At 41.0% G+C, this 20,618-nt stretch overlaps 1 protein-coding gene across 1 annotated transcript in view; it reads left to right on the forward strand.

The window, feature by feature from the left end:
- Nucleotides 1-20,618, forward strand: part of LMTK2 (lemur tyrosine kinase 2) — a 95,803-nt gene that overhangs the window by 42,098 nt on the left and 33,087 nt on the right. The window contains 4 exon segments of the mRNA XM_046668054.1: nucleotides 2,734-2,852; nucleotides 8,081-8,168; nucleotides 18,823-18,867; nucleotides 18,869-18,957. Coding sequence (XP_046524010.1) covers nucleotides 2,734-2,852; nucleotides 8,081-8,168; nucleotides 18,823-18,867; nucleotides 18,869-18,957 — 341 coding nt within the window.

Consider the following 20,618-nt stretch of genomic DNA (forward strand, 5'->3'; position numbering starts at 1 on the left):
AATCTGGCTTCCCTTTTAAAACGATCCCTCTGGCAGTTACATTGTAGAGGGCCAAGGGGAAAGCAGGGGAATTGGGTAGGAGGCCACTGCAGTCCTACAGGGAGAGATGCAAGCAGGCTTGGACCTGGATGATAGCTTGGGGTTTTGAGAAATGGTGTGACCCAAGGTGGAGTTCTGAATAAGAGCATACAGGACTTGGGACGGATCAGAGATGGAGTTGGAGAAGGAGGGGAGTCAGAATGACTGCCTGTGGCCTGAGTGACGGGAAGAATGGAGTTGCTGTCGACTGAAACGGGAAAGACTAAGGAGAAGAAGGCGCAGAGGAGGAAGTCAGTCAGGAGTTTGCTTTTGGGTATGTTAGGTGGGTCATCCAAATGGAGGTATCAAGTAGGCGGTTGGAAACACAAATCTAGAGTTCAAGAGAGAGGTTCCAGGCCAGAGATACAAATTTGGGAGAACTCAGTTTATGGATGGTATTTAAAGGTATGAGACTAGATGAAATGACCGAGAATGTGAACACAGAGAAGAGGGGGAGGCGCGAGGACTGAGCCCTGAGGCTCTGCAGCATGGAGAGGTCAGCACAGTCAGGGAGAACCAGTGAAGGAAGCAGAAGAATCGGCCAGTGAGCAGGAAGAGATGCAGGAGGCAGGAGTTTTCTGAAAGTCAGTGAAGGAGTTCCAAGAAGATGAATTATAGTAAATGCTGCTGACACATTGAGTAAGATCAAGACTGGGAGGATTAGGATGTGGCAACATGAGGTCCACAGCATCCTCAAAAGAGCCGCTTAGGGGTCACATCCTCACGTGGAGTGGGTTCAAGGGAGGAAGTGGAGACAGCATGTTTAGACAACTCTGATAAGGAGTTTTACTCTAAAGGGGAGCATTGGGACCATCCGAGGGCCAAGGGGAGGTTTTTTGATTTGCTTTGTTTTTTTTATAGGATGTGCGGCTATTTTAGCATGTTTATATGAGGGGGAGAAAGTGATTATGCAGGATAGAGAGGGGTAATTGTAGGAGGGATCCATAGCACATTTGTAGGACTTGGTGTTAGGAGCAGAGACAGTCTCTCTCTTGAAATGAAAGGAAAAGCAGAGGGAGTGGATACAGGTGCAGGTGGGTGTGGTGTTAAAATGAGGGAGTTCATTTCTGATTATTTTATTCAGTGAATAAGAGGCTGGTTTGAAAGGGAGGAGCAAAAAGATGTGTTGGAAGTTTGGATAGGAGGAGAAGGTGTGTAAGAGGCCTCTGGGGAAGTCTGTTAACTAGGGCAGGGCGATGATGGGCAGTGCTGAGGACCCTCGCCAATTTAAAATGGGACCAGTCATTGTGGTTGTGTGTTTTTGTCTACTTTTGGTGCTTTTTATTGTAGGCAGGTAGTTGAATGTAAGCAGCACTGGGGTTGGCCAAGCTATCATAACTCAGTGAGAGTGATGATACTGAAGGAGCATGGGGTCTAAGCTGTCAGGGAGAGGAGTGAGGCCCCGGGCTGGGGGCAGCATGGTGGAAAAGTGGTACCATTAATGAATTTGGGGGGCAGGTTGTACACTTGTTGGACTGGACTCTTGAAGTGAGTGAGCTGGAAGTCAAAGGACTGGTAGAGAATAAGTTAGTTTTGGACATAATACAATTATTGGCTAGGTCTACACCCATGGAAGTGTTTCCTGAGACGGGGTCTTAGAAAAGATTATTGGAAGTGAGGTCAAAGAACTGAGAGGTCCAGGGGTTGAATGAATTGTCGCTGCAGATATTGAACACCAGGCATGATAACAGTGGTGGCGGAGAGAGAGAGACAACGAGCCAGGTTATTGCAGTAGTCTGTTAATTATTCTCCCCCTTTTTTGATATTGATATCTTTTGAGTGGCAGGCTTATGCACAAGCTGGTTCTTTGAAACAAAGAATAAGACATAGTTAATTATCAGAATTTCTTGTTCTGTTCATTTTTTTACCCTTATATTCCTAATAAACACATTAAATTTTGTTCAAGTTCTTACTTTCTATTTCCCGGGCATTAAAATTAATCTGTTTTATAAAACTATGAAAAACTATCTTAAAAGGAAGCCTTTTAGTTTTGATTATTCGCAAATTAAATTAAAGCTTTTACTTCATCAAAATTTTCACCTTAAATATTGTATTTTGGAATGCTTTTGCACTGTCCTATATTATATTTAATGTTTCGCTTATAGCTTGTTCTTATTTTCATTCTCATTTTGTGTTCTGTTAATTTCCGTAGACTATATTTCCCCTATGTTTTGACTGGAGGTTTAGTACAAGATAAAGGCCTGGAATAATTGGAATGCCATGGATTTTTAAAGTTAGAATGCAGTGATAGTTTGTACCTTGGCTGTCTGTCAGTTTACTTTTTCATATGTGCAGGAGACAAAGTAACAAAACTCAGTTGAAGTGTTTTTGAGAAACATTTGAGTTATGTTTGAACTGAACTTAGAAATTTCTGTAGTGTCATTGGTAATTTCCATGAAAGTGTAATACATTTTTAAGTAAATAGAAAAGAATTACATATAAATATATGAATGTTATAAATATCTGATGGAGTGATTTAAAACTGAAGGAAAATATTTTAGTTTTCCAAGCTTTTTTGGATGTAGTATGTAAAATAATCGAAGGCCATGTGCTTGTTGCTTAATTCCTTTTCCTGTATTCCATTTCCTGATAAGTGAGATGCACTTCTTTACGTTTTGATGGAAGTGAAATGAAAAAACTGTCCTTTGGTTTTAGGTCCTCCTTGGAGAGATTTACACGGGCACTAGTGTAGCAAGAGTAATAGTGAAGGAGCTAAAAGCAAGTGCAAGCCCAAAGGAACAGGATACTTTTTTGAAAAATGGAGAACCTTACTAGTAAGTAAACCTTAATATATGTTCTGCAAACGTAGTCTGTGGTCTGTTGACAGTCAGGTGTTTAAAACGACTTTCTTGCAAAATACATAATTTAAATAAGCTCCAGAGTCTCATAACATAAGACCCAAATGTCCAGGTTTCAATCGAAATCACTCCTCATTCCAAGAACCAAGAGGACTCAACTTGAGTAAGAAAGAACAACAGATGCTGACACCAGGATGACAGAGAAGCTGGAATTATCTGACAAGGATTTTAAAGCGGCCATCGTAAAAATGCTTCAATGAGCAATTAAATTACAGCACCCTTGAAACAAATGAAGAAATGCAATGTCTCAGCAAAGAAGTAGAAGACCATAAAGAGGACCCAAATGGGAATTTTACAACTGAAAAATATCGTAACTGAAATAAAAACTCATTGGATGAGCTCAGTAGCAGAATGGAGAGGATAGAGGAAAGAATCAGTGAAGTTGAAGACAGAAGAATAGATACTGCCCGATTTGAACAACAAGGAGAAAATAGACTTAAAATGAATAGAGCCTCAGGGACATGAGGGACTATAACAAAAGATCTTAACATTCATGTCACAGACATCCCAGAATGAAGGAGGTAGAAGATGGGGCTGAAAAAGTATTGGAAGAAATATTAGCCAAAACTTTTCCAAATTTGGCAAAGACACGCCTACAGATTCGAGAAGTTGAGCAAATCTCAAACAAGATAAACCCAAAGAAATCCATGCCAAGACATGCCGTAGTCAAACTTGTGAAAATTACAGACGAACAAAAAATCTTAAAAGCAGAGAGAAACAACACCTTACTTATAAAGAGTTACATTAGAAAAGAAGAAAAGTCTCAAATCAGTAATCTAAGCTCATACCTTAAGAAACTAGAAAAAGAACAGCAAAATGAACTTAAAGCATACAGAAGGAAGTAAATATTAAAGATAAGAGCAGAAATCAATAAAGTTTAGAACAGGAAAACAATAGATAAAATCAATGAAACGTAAAGCTGGCTCTTTGGAAAGATAATAAAATTGACACTCCTCTAGCAAGACTGATAAAGAATAAAAGAAGACACAGATTACCGGTATCAGGAATGAAACAGGGATATCACTGTAAGACCCTGAAGATATCAAAAGGCTAGTAAGGGGCCAGCAGCTCTAAGTATTTGACAACTTAGATGAAATGAACCAATTCCTCAAAAAGCGCAAATCACTGCAACTCACACAATATGAAATAGATTATTTGAATAGACCTATAAGTATTAAAGAAATGGAATTTGCAGCTTAAAAACTCTCAAAAGGAATCTCCAGGCGTAGATGGTTTCACCGTAGAATTCTACAAATGTTTAAAGATGAATTAATACCAGTTCTACACAATATTTTCTAGAAAACAGAAGAGGAAGGAACACTTCTCAACTCATTTTATGAAGCCAGTATTACCCCGATACCAAAATCTGACAAAGACAGTACAAAAAAGGAAACTATAGACCAGTACATCTGTCACCAATATTGATGTAAAAATTCTTACCAAAATATTAGCAAATAGAATTTAGCAATATATGAAAAGTTATATATCATAACCGATTGGAGTTTATGCCAGGGATGCTAGTCTGATTCAGTATTTGAAAATAAATCAATGTAATCCACCATATTAATTGGGTAAAGAAGAAATATCACATGATTATATCAGTTGGTGGAGAAAAACAAGTGACAAAAACCCCACACTAATTCATGATAAAAACTCTTTGAAAACTAGAATTAGAGAACTTCCTCAACTTGGTAAAGAACATCTGCAAAAACACATCTAGCATCATACTTAATGGTGAAAGACTGAGGACTTTCACCCCCAAGAGCAAGGCAAAGCATGGATGTTCACTTTCATCACTGCTATTCAGCATATTCTTGAAAGTTCTAGCTAGCTCAGTAAGGCAAGAAAAGGAAACAAAAGGCATATAGATCAGAAAGGAAGAGGTAAATGTCTCTGTTTGTGGATGACATGATGCTTTATGTAGAAAATTCCAAGGAACCTACAAAAAAATCCCCTGGAATTAATAAATGAATTCAGCAAAGTTGCAGGATACATGATCAACATAAAAAAGTCAATTTTATTACTGTATACTAGCAATGAACATATAGAAACCAAAATTTAAAATAAAATAACATTTACACTCGTTCAAAAGCAAAAATGAAATACTTAAGTACAGGATTTATATGCTGAAAACTGCAAAACACCGATGAAAGAAATCAAAGACTGGAATGAATGAAGAAACATACCATGTTCATGGATTGGGAAACTCATAAAGATGTCAATTCTTCCCTGTCTGATTCCTGTAATTCATATTGAAATCCCAACAAAATTTTTAAAACCTCTATACGAGATTATTCTAAAGTTATACGTAAAGGCAAAAGAACTTGAATTGCCAAAACAGTTATAAAACATAGGAATAAAGTTGGAGGAATCACTCTACCCAATTTCAAGACCTCTTATATAGCTATGGTAATCAAGACTGTGTTATTGGCAGAGAGAGAGAGACACAGAAACCAATGGAACAGAATAGAGAACATAGAAATAGCCCCATACAAGTATGGCCAACTGATTTTTGACAGAGGTGCTAAAGCAGTTCAAGAGAAAAGATGGCTTTTTCAAAAAATGATGCTGGAACAATTGGATAGTCCTTGGGGGAAAAAAGATCCTTGACCTAAACCTTACGTCTTATACACAAATTAACTCTATGGATCATAGATTTAAAAGTAAAATGTAAATCTATAAAACTTTTAGAATATAACATAGGAGGAAATCTTAGAGCCTAGGGCTCGATGAAGACTTTAGACCTGACAGCAGAAGCACGATCCATTTTAAAAAGGATAAATTGATATCATCAAAAATTAAAAATTTTTACTCTGTTGAAAGACCCTGGCAAGAGGGTGAAAAGACAAGCTATGGACTGGGAGAAAATATGTGCAAACCATCTGTCTGATATAGGACTCATATCTAGAATTTATAAAGAATTCTCAGAATTCAACAGTAAAAAAACAAAAATAAACAATCCAGGAGACATTGCACCAAAGAGGATATATGGACAGCAAACAACCACATGAAAAAATGTTCAGCATCACTAACCACTAGGGTAATTAATGAAGATCATGATGAGATATCACTTCACAAGTATTAGAAAAAATAAAATATAGTGACAATACCAAATGCCAGTGAGGATGTAGAGAAACCGGATGTCTCATATATTCCTGGTGGGAATGTAAAATGTAATAGCCACTTTGGGAAATAGTTTGGCAGTTTGTTAAAAAACTAAACATACACTTACCATATGTGTTAGGGTTCTTCAAAGAAATGAACCAATAGAATCTGTAAGCTAGACAGATAGCTAAGATAGGTTAGTGAGAGAGATCAGATAGATACTTTGTTTTAAGGAATTGGCTCATACAGTTATGGAGACTGGCAAGTCCAAAATCTGCAGGATAGGCCAGCAGGCTGCAGACCTAGGGAAGAACCAGTGTTAGTTCACGTCAAGGCCATTTGCTGGCAGAATTCCTTCTTCACTTGGGGAGTCTCTGTTCTGTTAAGGTCTTCAACTGATTGGGTGGGGCCCACCCACATTGTGGAGCATAGTCTGCTTTACTGAAAGTCTGCTGATTAAATGATTATCTCATTCAAAAACACCCTCACAGAAACTTCCAGAATAATGTTGAACCAAACATCTGGGCACCATGGTCCAGCCAAGTTGACAGAAAATTAATCATCATGTCCTATAACCCACCTGTTGCACTCCTGGGCATTTATCTCAGAGAAATGAAAACTTACTTCCGCACAACAACCCTTACAAGATTGTTCATAGCAGCTTTATTTGTAAATAGCCAAAAACTGGAAAAACAAATGTCCCTCAATAGGTGAACGGTTAAACAAACTGTGGTACATCCATACCGTGGAATCCTTCTCAGCAATAAAAAGGAATGAACTCTTAATATGTGCAACAACTGGGGTAATCTTGAGGGCATGACGCTGAGTGAAAAAAGTCAGTGTCAAAAGGCCACATGCTGCATGATTCCATTTATGTAATAGTCTCAAAATGAGAACATTATAGAAATGAAAAAACGGATGAGTGATTGCCAGGGCTTAGGGGTGGTGGAAGATGGAGGCAAGGAGGTGGGTGTGACTATAAAGGGGGAGCGAGGGGGAGGTCTCTGTGGTGATGGAGCAGTTCTGTATTTCTGTTGAGGTGGTGCTTGCACACATCTCCACATGTGATAACAGGACAGAGAATATACACACGCTGGATCCTAGTGTCGGTTCCCCGGTATTGCACTGGAATTGTGTCTGATGTAGTCAATGAAGGAGACTGGGTGAAAGCAACATGGGACCTCTTTGTACTATCTTTGCAACTTATGTTAATTCATAATTGCTTCAAACTAAAAAGTATTTTAAAAAACTATTTTGACATATCTTTTTTTTTTCTTACTTCCTTTTGGACAAAATATTTTCCCAAAAGAGTTTGCATATACAGTCAGCCTCCATATCCGAGGGTTCCACATCCTTGGATTGAACCCATTGTGGATCAAAAGGCCTATGATGGTTGCATCATTGAAATGCGCATATTTTTTTCTTGTCGTTATTCTCTATCAATACAGTATAATAACTGTTATATAGCATTTACATCGTATTAGGTATTATAACTAATCTAGAGATGATTTAAAGTACACAGAAGAGTGTGCGTGGGTTATATGCAAATACTATGCCATTTTATAGAAGTGACTTGAGCGTCCGTGGATTTTGGTATCTGGAGGTCCTGGAAGCAGTCCCCTGTGGCTACTAAGGGGCAACTGTACTGTGGGAATTTACGGAAACAGTATATAAGCCAGATAGCCTGAGGAGTCCTGAGTTATTTAATGTATGGATTGAAGTGCTTATTGAATTTGTAAGTATATAGTCGGCCTTCTTTTTAAATGCTGCCTCAAAATGAAAACTGTAAATTTAAATGATTAAAGTTAAAGATGCTTGTGTTAGGAGTTCTACTTTTAATTTGTGAAAATGTTGACCTGATTGGCTTTGAATTATTTAATTATTATGTAACTCAGAAGATATCTGTTAAGTATAATCTTAATGTGCTCTTTTCAGTTTATTGTATTTGTCATGATGAATGTTAAAATTTGGATGACTGTTTGAACAGTCTTACTAGCATGCTCCCTGATGAACAATACTGTAACTTTTATTTTTGCCAGTATTCTTCAGCATCCAAATATTCTTCAGTGTGTTGGACAATGTGTAGAAGCAATTCCCTATCTTCTGGTGTTCGAGTTCTGTGACTTGGTAAGTTTTTAGTAGAAATTCAAGGTCAGGCATTCAAAAGGGTATACTCAAGTGTTGGGACAGATGGAAGTGCTGGATGAGAGGCTGCTTTCGTTTCTCCCATTTTAAGAACTGTGCGACGTGTTAGTTCATTACCTTTGGTGGTAGTATTAGCTGACACACATGTTGTCTTATACTCCATCCTTATGCTAAGCTGTTTGCGTGCATTTAGTCATATTTGTCCTCATTTTAAATATGGTTAAAATAAGCCTCAAGGAGACTAAGAAAATGTTGTGTATTCAAGTATGTGGCCGAGCCAGAGCTTGGGCCAGGTTTGCCCTTCCTGAGAGCTTGAGGTCTGCACTTCACCTGGGCATTTGGAAGCGCTTTTCCCCGTGAGGGAGCTCAAGAATCTCCTTACCCAGAGAGTACCCACAATCTTTCAGTTTTTTTAGAAACAGCCAATGTGTGTAACATATTTCTGAATAATTAGTTGGTTTGTTTTCTTAACCTAAAATTAATGGCCTCGTTTAGGTATTACTAAGATTTATAGTTGGAAAGATTATTCTTTGTGCTGGTTTTATGAATAATAATTTTTATGTGAAAATTTCCTGTAAATGTCTTTTTTTTAAGCTAGGTTTTGATTGATTTCTTGGCATCATCTCAGTTTTCAGAACATTAAAACTGCCTTGATGGTGCACAGGAAAGTGGGAGGACACCAAAATAAATCCCTGTTAATTCAGACGATATTTTCAGCTGGTAAAGTTGAAAGACAGCAGTAAACATTGTGAATTTTTGTTTTAATTTCAACGAAAAATTATTAATAAACTCGATATATTAGCTTTCATTGGATTATGTTGTAGTAGCCCCCCAAATCTCAGTGGCTAATAAGAAGAAATGGTTCTCACTCATCTTCCACGCCAGCTCTGGGTCAGCTGCAGCCCTGTTCCAGGCTACGTTTATCTTCACCCTAGGATTGGTATTTTTTTTGTATCTATAGATGCTGGAGGAAAAAAAATGTATTCTGATGTTCTATATAGTGTATCTGTATGGATCCTCTGAGTCAAGTTTGTGAGGTTGTTCAGAATTCTTATATCCTTCTAATTAGGGGAGGTGGGAATTGAGGGAGCCCAAGTCAGTTTTCTATCCGTTATTGAGAGGCATATTAAAATCTCCCACTCTATGAATTTTTCTTATAATTCTAGTTGTTTTTGCTGTGTACGTTTTGATTCCGTCTTGTGTCAGGGATACAAATTTAGAGTTGATACAACTTCCTGCAATTTGAACCTTTTATCATTATGAAGGGGATTTCTTGAAGATTAAAAGCATTACTAAGGATAAAGTCTGTTTTTGCAGATAGTAATATAGTTGCACCAGTTTTCTTTTGGTTAGAATTCGCCTATTGTCTCTGTCAGTCCTTTTCTTAGGTTTATAAACAAACCCTTCTCTTATAAATAGCTTATTGTAAAAGTTGTTTTTATCTGTCAGTCTTGGTCACTTAACATGCAATGTATAGTCCATTTACGTTTATTGTATCTGTAGGATGTTTGGAATTTTGTGTACCTATTTTGCATTATTTTTCCTGCCTGTTTCAATGTTTCTCTTTTGCTTTTTTCCTAGCCTTCTTTTGGATTCTTGTTGTTTTTTTTTTTTTCCTTGTTTCAATTTTCCCTGTCTCCTAGTTTGGATTTTAGATACAGTTTCTTAATTTTATGTATGGTTACATGAGAAATTAGAACATGCGTATTTAATTTAACAAAGTCTAAAATTAATCACGATTTTATCCCTCCTTCAAAAGAGCTGGGACCTCATAGAGCTCTTTCTCCGTGTGGGAAAACTGGAATTAAGCCCACTTCTCTGCCATCTCACGTTTTCCTCCATTACGGAGGCTGCGTATTTGTTGAGCGCTTGTGTAGCACAAGGCAGCATGCTGCACTCGGCATGCAGAGAGAAATTTGGTCCTGGCCCTCAGGTTTCCTACTGAAAGGGAGCAGACATGTGAGAATTGCCGTTCAGCCTGATAAATATTGAATGGAAGCATGAGGGTTAAGAAGAAGGAATTCTCACTGGGGTTTCTGATAGTTTTATTGCATATTATATTTTGCTTTGATTGTCTCAGCATTATCAGAGTTATAATATTTATGGTCCTGGGTTATTGTAGTGTGAAAGTAGCTCCTTTTAATCTAGCTCTATGTGACCAATATGATAGGTGATTCTGTGCTGAGACAGAATTTGAGGGAAAATAGACCACAAAGATGCATTTTTGTGTGATGAGACAAGTCTGCTTGTCAGAAGTCTATTTTTCTGAGACATTTAATGGTGCCCTTTCTGGGCCCCTCAGCTCCTGATACTGATTATAAATAACAATCAGAACACTCTCCATGAGTGAGCATAACAGAAATACAGCAGGAATTAGCATCTACTTGAAATTTCACCTTTCCAGGCTAATTGAGGTGGTTTGTAAAACTATCTCATATATTTTGGCATTTTCCTGTTCTTATTCACCCTCTGGGTCCATTCCTGAACATTTTCTTAGACAATGTAGTTGTTTTTCCTGGAATGGTAAAAGACTGGATGCTCAGCTTAATGTTTTTTTCTGAATGGGTTCAGGTGATAGGGTTAGTGTTAGTGCTATTCTAATTTATTTTTTAATGAGACTGCCTGTTTTTGGGGGGATTAGTAGTTTAACCTATTTTATAAAGAAACGCTAAAATGTTGCAAAACACACAAATAACTCCTTTTCAGTTTCCATATATGACCCAGTATTGACAAGATTCTAGACTATTCTTTGTCGTTGTTTCTATGTAAATCTAATTTTCATGTAAATATAATAAAACATATGTTTTTTAACTTGACGTTCTTTTCACAAAATTTTTTCCCAGTACTTTCAGATCTCAGATTTAAGTGCATATTCTCTAAGTACTGAGACTAATTCAAAGCATATTAACTTAGCTCAATTTGTATCAGCTTTTGTATTTTGGGGTGAAGATTGTGCATACAATGCTCCAGAATTAACAAATGTGGCTCCTTGAAACACGTATTTTATGTGACCCTCCTAAGTTACATCGGGGAAATGTTCTCTCCTGAAAGCTAAACGTGTGGAAAGAGCCCTTGTCACCACCGAAAGCTTTCATTGGTGGTGTGGAGCTAATAGCTATTTTTAATTTAAGTGCACCACCCAATGGTACCTTGATCAGCAACAACATTTTTTAAATGATAATTGTTCCTCAAAAGATTAAAATAGAATTACCACGTGATCCAGCAATTTCACTTCTAGGTACATAGATCCCAAATAATTGAAAGTAGGATCTCAAAGAGATATTTGCACATTCATGTTTGTAGCAGCGTTATTCACAATAGCCAAGAGGTGGAAGCAACCCAAGTGCCCATCGACAGATGATTAAATAGACAAGATTGGGTATATCCATGCAAGGGAGTATTGTTCAGGCTTGAAAAGGAAGGCAATTCTGACACGTGCTGCCACGTGGGTGCACCTTGAGGTAAAACAAGAAAGAAAGAGTGGTAGTTGCTGGGGACTCTGGGGAGGGGGCAGTGGGGAGTTACTGTTTCATGGTATGGAGTTCCGGCTTGGGGTGATGAAGAGAAGAGCTCTGTCGGTGGATGTTGGTGATGGCTGTACAGCAGTGTGAGTGGACTTAATGCCCCTGAACTGCACACCTAGAAACGGTTATGAAGGTACTTTTATGTTACGCGTTTTTTGCCACAATTTAAAAACAGGTTGTGCCCTCTGCTTTGGCGGCCTGGCGTTTGCCGGTTCAGATCCTGGGCATGGACCTAAGCACTGCTCATTAAGCCATGCTGTGGCAGCATCCCACATGGAGGAACTGGAATGACCTGCAACTAGGATTACAGCTATGTGCTGGGGCTTTGGGGAGAAAGAAAAGAAAATGATTGGCAACAGATGTTAGCTCAGAGCCAAGCTTCCTCACCAAAAAAATCATTCTTCAAAAAAGAAAATTTGTTTTTAAGAAAAGGTTGATAATAACCTACTATATTGTTTAAGGTACTGTACCACGTATTACCTATACTAGGAGGAGGCTAGGGTGCCCTTGGGAAATCTGTTGGTCAGTGCTTAGAATGGTCAGTCTCATATCAAAGACCATTAACCCGGGGATCCCTCCACCTTGCCCAATAGCAAGAGGTCACATTTGTCTCGTTGGGCAGTTTCATGATCATCACCTCTGGGCCCTTCTAAACTTAAGAGGAAACAGGCTCTTGACCCAACAGGGTCCCCAACTCTGAAGTCCGGTTCTCTGGGCTCACTGTATGCGGAGACTGTGTGGCAGGAACCGTCAGGTAGCATCATCCCAGTGAAGCAGAGGGACCCCACCTGCAGTGATTGCAGGGACGTCCCCGTGACACACCAAAGCCTGGCTTTGATGCCACACCCCACTCCTAGGCTGCATGCCCCAGAACCCTCCCAGAAATAGGCCAGCCTGAGCAGGGGGTGTCATCCAAGGCAAAACTGCCCACTGGCCGGGCTCCAAAGGACAGAGAGGGCGCTAGCCCCTGCCTGGTAATAAGCAGCTGCAGCCCCAGTGAAAGGAGCCACTATCTTCACATGTTCTCACTGGGTCAGGAGCTATTGAGTGAACGTTGGCCTCTTCAGTCGTCACCAGGCAGTGATCATGCTCAACGATAATATCTTTTAGGTAGAAAGGAAGGAATATTTTTGCATTGAAGTAATCCTTTGTAAGATGGAATTGCCAGTCTGTTTTTGAAAAGCACTTTATCTTGTAATTTTTATGAAAGAAAATGAAAACTCTTCTGATTGAGTTTGGTAGCTGGATTGCAGCCACCGATTTGTGATGCTGATGGTGCCTTGTTTATGAAAGGACAGGTTTCTGCAGGGTGTTGTGTATAACTTGTTGCCACAGGAGGTGCATAGTACTCTCACATGAATATGGAGGCCATGAGATTGTTCTTTGGTTAAGGATCAGTCATTCATCAGAAACGTATCCAGCACCTATTAAGTACAAAGAGCTGTGCGCAGTGCCCTAGGGAATACAGAGGGGAGTCTCCCACTCCTGTCTCTTGTGCCTGTAGAGCAGGCAGGCCTGCCTTCAGATGCTCAGTCTGCCACTTACTTGTGTCTCACCTTGGAAAGTCACCGCACCGCGTTAAGCCTCAGTTTAGACATCTGTAAAATGACTACCCTGACCGTCAATAAGATGATGAATGTAAATTGCTGAGGACACAGTAAGTGCTCAGGAAATGGTAGTTGTTTTTATTCATTTTTAGTTACTAAAATTAATTAATCCTACTTCATTATTAAGTAAGGGTTTGAGGAGTGTGTATAGAAGTAGAACAATTCTACTAGGATCATCGGGGAAGCCTTTGCAAAGGAAGTGGTATTTGAGTCACTGAGAGTGGAAGAGTGGGTGGATCGACTGTTTTTAGGCAGAAAAGGAGAGCAGGAACAGCACAAGCCAGACAGGGAAGCTCCGCAGTGTGTGAGGGAAGTAATGCGCGATCCCACAGCGGGCGTGGAGAGGGCTGGAGTGGGAGGCTAGAGAAGCAGCTCGGCATTGCCGGGGAAGGTCAGTTGGAGGGGAGAAAAAACAGAGGCAAACCAAGTAGGGGACTAGACTGCAAGCTGAGGGGGTCAGGAGAAGAATATAAGTTAAATTTTGCTCCATCTTAATATTTCTCAGAGTCAACACCTAACTCTCGCCTGACTCCGAAGCAAGCGGTGATAATATTGTCTTTGCAAGGGAGCGTTCTTGATGTGGTGTGCAGATTTCCTTCATGATACTCAGCCGGTAAAGCAGTGAGTGAATCTCTGAAAGGGGTTAGCAGTGGCCGAGTGGGAATGGGAAGGAGCCCACCTGGCATTCTTGGAGGTGCAGCATATTCCGCTGTGGGATTCGCTTTCTTCAGTCTCATGAAGAGTCACTGTCGCTTAGAATCATGGGCTCTTAGAAGGGGCTTTGGCCTTTCTTAGAGCTGAAGGTGGCCTTGGGCGCTGCCCACCTAGGAGACTAAGGAAGGAAAGGCTCAGCCTGTCTGTGCCAGGCCTTGTGTGGGGCGTTTGGTACTCGCTCTCCAGCTGATGAGTCTTCTTAGGAACCCTGTGCGACAGGTGGCAGTAGCTTCATTTTACACATTGGGAAACTGAGGCTGAGGGAGATGGAGAGGCTCATTGAAGAACCAGACCTACGTCTGTCTGACTCAGGACCATGCTTTCGATTCGTCCTTTGTCTGGTTAATTGACTTGCCTGCCGTCGTATAATTACTAATGGTAAAGTAGAGATTTTAACTGGTGGCTTAATTTTATTCTGTGTACTTGGACCCAGTGGTTTAATGCTTGTACATATTTTTTTGCCAGTGGGAAGCCTCCATTTTAGAATTGGCCCTTTTGTACAGAAAATGCCTAGTTAATGGACCTGTCTTATTTATAAATGTATTCATTAAGTCTGTGCACCAGGGACCCGTCTAGGTGCCGGGCAAACGAAGATGAATGACATGTCTCTGCCCCTAAAGAGTTCATGTAGAAAAGAGAGGACATGCCTACAGTGGAGCAGAGGCGCACGTGGATGCTGTCCCTCAGAGCCCGCAGAGGAGATGCTTGTGCTGAACAATGACACCGCATGATCAGGCTTGACAGTGAGGGCAGGGGTGACGTGGTGGGGAGCGTATATCCCCAGGCCCTAGGCCCTGCTGGTGGCCTCTCCTTTCCTTATGCCTGGCTGCTGCCCCCTTTGTGAAAATAGATCCCGGACTTGGTGATGGGTTGGATGTGGGAGTCTAGAGACAGACAAACTCAAGAATGAGGTCTTCAGTTTTGAACTGATCCACTGGGAAAGCAGTGATGCCGTGTCCTGAGATGGAGTGGGTTGTTGAAGTTTTGTACCAGATGCGTTAGGTTTGACGGGCCTCTTAGGGCATCCAGGGAAGGGTGTCAAGTCAGCAATTGGACAGATGAATCTGGGCTTCAGGAGTTGGTGGGGTCTGAGCCAGAGAAATGTGTTTGAGAGATGATTTTTGAAGCCATGGGGTAGATACAGTCACCCGGGAATGATTGTCCACAGTGAGGAGAACAAAGGATGCAGCCCTGGGGCGTGCCAGCACTAACGGATTCTAAGAGGAAGGTCCAGCACGGGGGCCCGGGAAAGGAGTGGCCAGTGAGATCGGAAGAAAGCCAGGAGGCTGACGAGGAAGGAAGGAATGGAATGGGTCCATCACTTGGTTCTGCTGGTGAGTTGCGGACCCAGTGGAGAAGAGGGCAGTGGGATGGCAGCAGGGGAGAAGCGTGGAGGCAGAGGGAGACTCATTTGGTTGTGTGTGGGTTTGCCTGGCAGATGTTGGAGCATTAGAGCGGAGGGAAGGGATGGGCTCACAAAGAGGTTGAGCTTAGAAAGGCACCAGGGTGAATAATCCATCGTAACAGAAGGCGACATGTAAGGGTGTGGATGTAGACAGGCAGGGGCTGGAGTGTTGGTGAGAAAAAATAAACACAGGCAGGGAACTTGGGGGTTAAGAAATGGGGTTGGGTTGGAGGGGGGAGGTGTGGCTGGGACCAGGTACCCAGGGGCTTCAGCTCGGGGTTGATGTTTTACTTCATCAGCAGGTCTGAGTGTGTGGCTCTTGATGCCATTCTTCCATCCATTTAGTCAAATGTATAAATGACTGGTTTTTCAGTTATTAAGCTATTTACTTGTTTTTACGTTGTATTGAACTCAATTCATTGTTCTCAGTCTCCTGCAAAAAGCCGGATAAACCCCTCCTGGCAGTTTCTGTTGGAATTTAAGAGGACACCTGTGACTAACCCATGAAAAGGTCTTTGAATGACTCAGTCCGAGAAGGCGTTCCAAGCTGCTGTTCTGTTAGCCGAGTTCTTAGTACAGTATAGCACTTTGCTGCCATCTAGTGTCATAAATTTTTCTTTTCCAGTTTTTTTCAGGGGTTTTGGGAGGATCTGAGAAATTTTTAAAACTTGGATAAAGGAAACTGTATTTTAATTTAGATTACATTTCTATTCTTAGTGTTTTTTCTTTAAATTGTGGACCAAAGTAATCCCTGTCTACTCACTAAGCCCCATTAAAACATAAATAAACCAAACATCTAAGTACAGCCTAGTTTGGATAGAATGAATCAATTTTTAGTACTTATTTAGTAGAAACATTTTTTACGGTGATTAAAGATTTTATGCTGATTTTTCTTTTAAACGGCTGTATCAGGAGAGCTCTGAGGATCTTTCTAGAATGTAGAACTAACCCTCGATCCTTCACAGTCCATCGCAGGTCCATCCGTGAGAAGCAGTGACAGGCTCCTCAGTAGTCGATGGTGCTAACCCCTCACCCAGCTCAGAGATGTGCTCGCCCGGCCTGTGCCAGCTTTATCTCCCCCAGGTGGGCTGGGGGAGGCCTCTGCTTCCTGCCAAGCTAGAGCTGTTAGGAGTATTAACATTCTTGAGCAAAATCCCCTTCTGTTTATTGTATTTTATCTTCTAGTGAAGTTTGGGGAGTGGAATATTGTGGAGAGAAGATATTTTAGGAACAGTGAGTTGTGATGAATATACTTTCGATAACCTTGAAAAACAACTACACCCACTCTGCCATTCCTGCATTCATGGCCAAAGTCACTTGTGAAGTGTTCACTGTTTGCCAGCAGCTTCTGTTTGTTTTGAGAATTGGCCAGATACAGCACAGCACAATCCTACTTTTGTGAGGGTGATTTTTCCCTTAGATGGATGTTGTAGGAAAGGGGTTAGACAAAGGAATTTAAGTGGCCATTTCATTGGTAGTGTAAATAAATTTAAGCTATTTAGTTTCTATTTGGACTACCTCGTGAAAATCCCATTAGCCTGTAGGTCTGGAGCTCTTTGCTGAAATTTTTCCTGGGTCAATTTAATTGTCACCCAAATCTGTCTTTATTCCCAGCACTCCCACGCTGGATGGAGTTTAGCCTGGTGGGGGTGGGGGTGGGGAGCGGCATGTGTTTTTAAAAGGAAAAAATAGATGTCTATTTCTCCTATGGAGCAGCGTGTAATTGCGGTGGGAACAAAGGAGAAAGCACCATGTTTGGAAAGAAGTAAGAGGAGAGTGATGTGGGTGGGCATTCGCGCTGGTCCTGACGGCGCGAAACTGCCTCCCTGGCAGAGCAGCTCCAGAAAGTGTGGGAGAATCGACAAACCCACATGATTGGCTTTAAGTTATTTTACATTCATTTTTGTAAAACAAATAGATGTGATCTGGATACTAATTTAGTTCACTCACTGAGTAGAATTGTCTTGACGAGTCGGTAGATTGGAAAGTTGAAGCGTAGCCCCACCATTTACTAGCTCTGGCCTTGGGCACATCTTGACCTTCCTCCTCCGTTCCACATCTGGAAAGTGTTCAAACTGTGAGACTTCTTTGAGGTAACAAGTGTGTAAGCTGGTACAGTGCTTGGCATCCCGCTCGAAAGCTCGGATGGTAATGCTTATTAATACCACCGTTATCGTTCGTGTAACGATCACTGGAACTGGGAGTGAAAACAAACTTAGATTCTTGGAGTGGACCTAGAAGTTACGTTAGAATGTCCTCAGTATTTAATGTCGGCAAATGTTGGTAAAGGAGTATCATATTTTAAGGTTTTATTCTGGGAGGAATTTGATAAATTTACTATCTTCAGTAACAGTTATAAGAAATGTAGTATATTCTGTAGTTGGTCAAGGGAAATTTCCTTCCAGGAGAGTCTTTTCTTAACTCAGATATAAAGAAAACTGAAAGCTATGGGCTTGCTTTCTAAATTGTAATAACTGATTATTTAAGGCTTTAATTTGAAATTAAATCACATCAACAAATATTTAATCATATGATAAGAAGAATGTGGAAGATTTTATTTTCTCAAAAGTGTATTCCCCAAAACAGACGTATTATAAACCCCCCAGAATGTGCAGTCCTAAACTAAAGGTGCGAGAAAAAGGGTAAGGTGGGGAAGTCAGGAGGTGGTACCCGGGGAGCTCAGCATGTAAATGTACACACATTGGATGTCTTAATGTGAATTTGTTCATTTTCCTGCCCATGCTGCTATCCTTTGAATAAGCTTATTAACTTTGTAAATTTTTGTGGAGGGACTGGTGGAATGTTCTTTCTCGCAGTGGTCTCTGGGCAACACAGGGCAGAGATTTGAAGCCATTGTTACCAGCGCTGAATGTGCTTGTCCCTCCTTTTCCACGCATTTTTCCCTCCCTCTCTGTTGCTCGTGAGTGCTTTGGCCGTAGCCCCCATGATGTAGCACTCTCTGACCATGTGTCTCCTGGAATCCTTAGAGGCTCTGGGAGGCACCATTTCTTTTCCTCGTCATGTCCTCTCTTAGTTACCTGGAATTTTCTATACTTCTGCACTTAGTTTAAATTGTGCATCATTGCAAAATTTCCTTTTTTTTACTGTCTTGTTTTACCTGTGTTTATATAGCAAAGATTAACTAATGTTTAATTTAGTTACAATGATTCTAAGGATATAATAATGTTTTCTGTACCTTTGAAATATTCGGTTAGAATTACTTTTTACAATTTGAAACTTGTTCAGTCTGAGAGTCTTTATTAAGCTCAAATCTAAGTAACTTCTAATAACCAATCTTAATGGGTAATGTCTGTTAAGGCACAGGTTTGGTTGCCAGTCTGTTCACCTCGTCCACTCTTGAAACTAAACTAGCCTCACGTTTGCAGGGCGACCTAAAGGCTTACCTGCGCGACGAGCAGGAGCACGTGCGGGGGGGGCTCGCAGACCATGCTGCTGCAGCGGATGGCGTGCGAGATCGCCGCGGGGCTGGCCGCCATGCACAAGCTGCACTTCCTGCACAGGTGGGTCCGTCCGCTCAGAGTGGCCTCCCGCGTCACAGAGGCTGCTGAAAAGGCTCTGCAAAGCTTAAGAAGAACAGGCGTAGAGTCAGCTCTTGCTTTATGAACTAGAAGCTGTCCTGTACTTTCCAGTGTCGGCATGAGGGTTGAGCTGGGCTTCATTTAAACCAATACCAGGGAACAGCATGTCAATACAGCCTAAGGTCTAGAAGTTATTTCCAGAATTTCGAAGACTGTTAAAATGGTATATCGCTCAGAGTTGAGAGTAAACAGTCCCCATCTACTTCCTGCCGTCTGTCGTTGCATCCTTAAGCTCTGATTCTCGCTGCCAGCTTTCCCTCTGTGTCCTGATTCACATTCCTGAGAGGAAGAGAGGATCTGACAAGCCAGCATCATCTTTTCGTGTAAGGCCATGGCACAGGTTCTGGCCAGCGCTCTGCGGGCCTGCCCATGGCTGGGGTGGAGGTGCTCGGGGCCTGTGTGCGAGCAGCACGGCAGTTGGTAGAGCACGTTATTGTCGAGACCTTTCTGGTCCTACTTGAATAACCGCAGCTCTTTGGAGCACATTGTATTCTGTTCAGATCATTGATATAATTTTCGTAGTTAAAACAACAAAGAGCTTTGGGTCCTCTCTGAGATGATGGTTCTGTGAACCCAAAAGGAAATGTCTGCTTATTCTCCTCTAGCCTTTTGAGCTCTGATTTATGTTTAAAATACATATACATAGACATTTCTGTTTAAAATACAATAGAATGCATCACTTAACGACAAGGATGCATTCTCAGAAATGTGTTGTTAGACGATTTTGTTGTTGTGTGAACATTATAGAGTGTACTTACACAAACCGCGATGGTGTAACTACTGCACACCTGGGCTCTGTGGTCCTAATCTTGTGGCACTGCCATCGTCTTTGTGGTCCATAGTTGACTGAAACGTCATGATGCTATGTGTCACTGTGTTTTTAAAATTATTTCTCAGCTCTCCAGGGAAAACAGACAGTCTTTCTCTAGTTGAGTTTCATTAAATCATTTAACTTTTTTTTTTTTTGAGCAAGATTAGCCCTGAGCTAACATCTGCCAATCCTCCTGTTTTTTCTGAGGAAGACTGGCCCTGAGCTAACATCCGTGCCCATCTTCCTCTACTTTATATGTGGGACGCCTGCCACAGCGTGGCTTGATGAGCGGTGCCATGTCTGCACCCAGGATCCGAACCAGCGAACCCCGGGCCGCCGAAGCAGAACGTGTGAACTTAACTGCTGCGCCACTGGGCCAGCCCCAAATCATTTAACTTTTAGCAATCCAAAGACCTGGAAAGGAACACCTTGTGTATTGACTTGAAGGGATGTCTCTGAAGTATTATATTTTTTTAAAAAACAGGTTGCACAGGAGTATATTTATAGTATGACTCCATTTTTAAAAGTAAGAAAACACTTGGTTGTATTTGTAGAGGAGGGTGTGTGTGTGTGTTTGTGAGAACAGACATGGAAAAGTACCCATCAAATTCTCCGCATTACTTTGGGGTAAGGAAGAAGGAAAATTATTAACATTTTTCTTACACGTCTGTATCTTGTTTGACTTGTGTAGTGAGCAAATCATTCTGATAAAGTGCTTTTTAAAAGACCCAAAAGATTATGAATTTCTTCAGGCCCAAGGCAGAAAGTCTTA

Source organism: Equus quagga, chromosome 7 (genome assembly GCF_021613505.1).
Source record: "Equus quagga isolate Etosha38 chromosome 7, UCLA_HA_Equagga_1.0, whole genome shotgun sequence".
In the NCBI taxonomy this organism is placed as follows: Eukaryota; Metazoa; Chordata; class Mammalia; order Perissodactyla; family Equidae; genus Equus; species Equus quagga.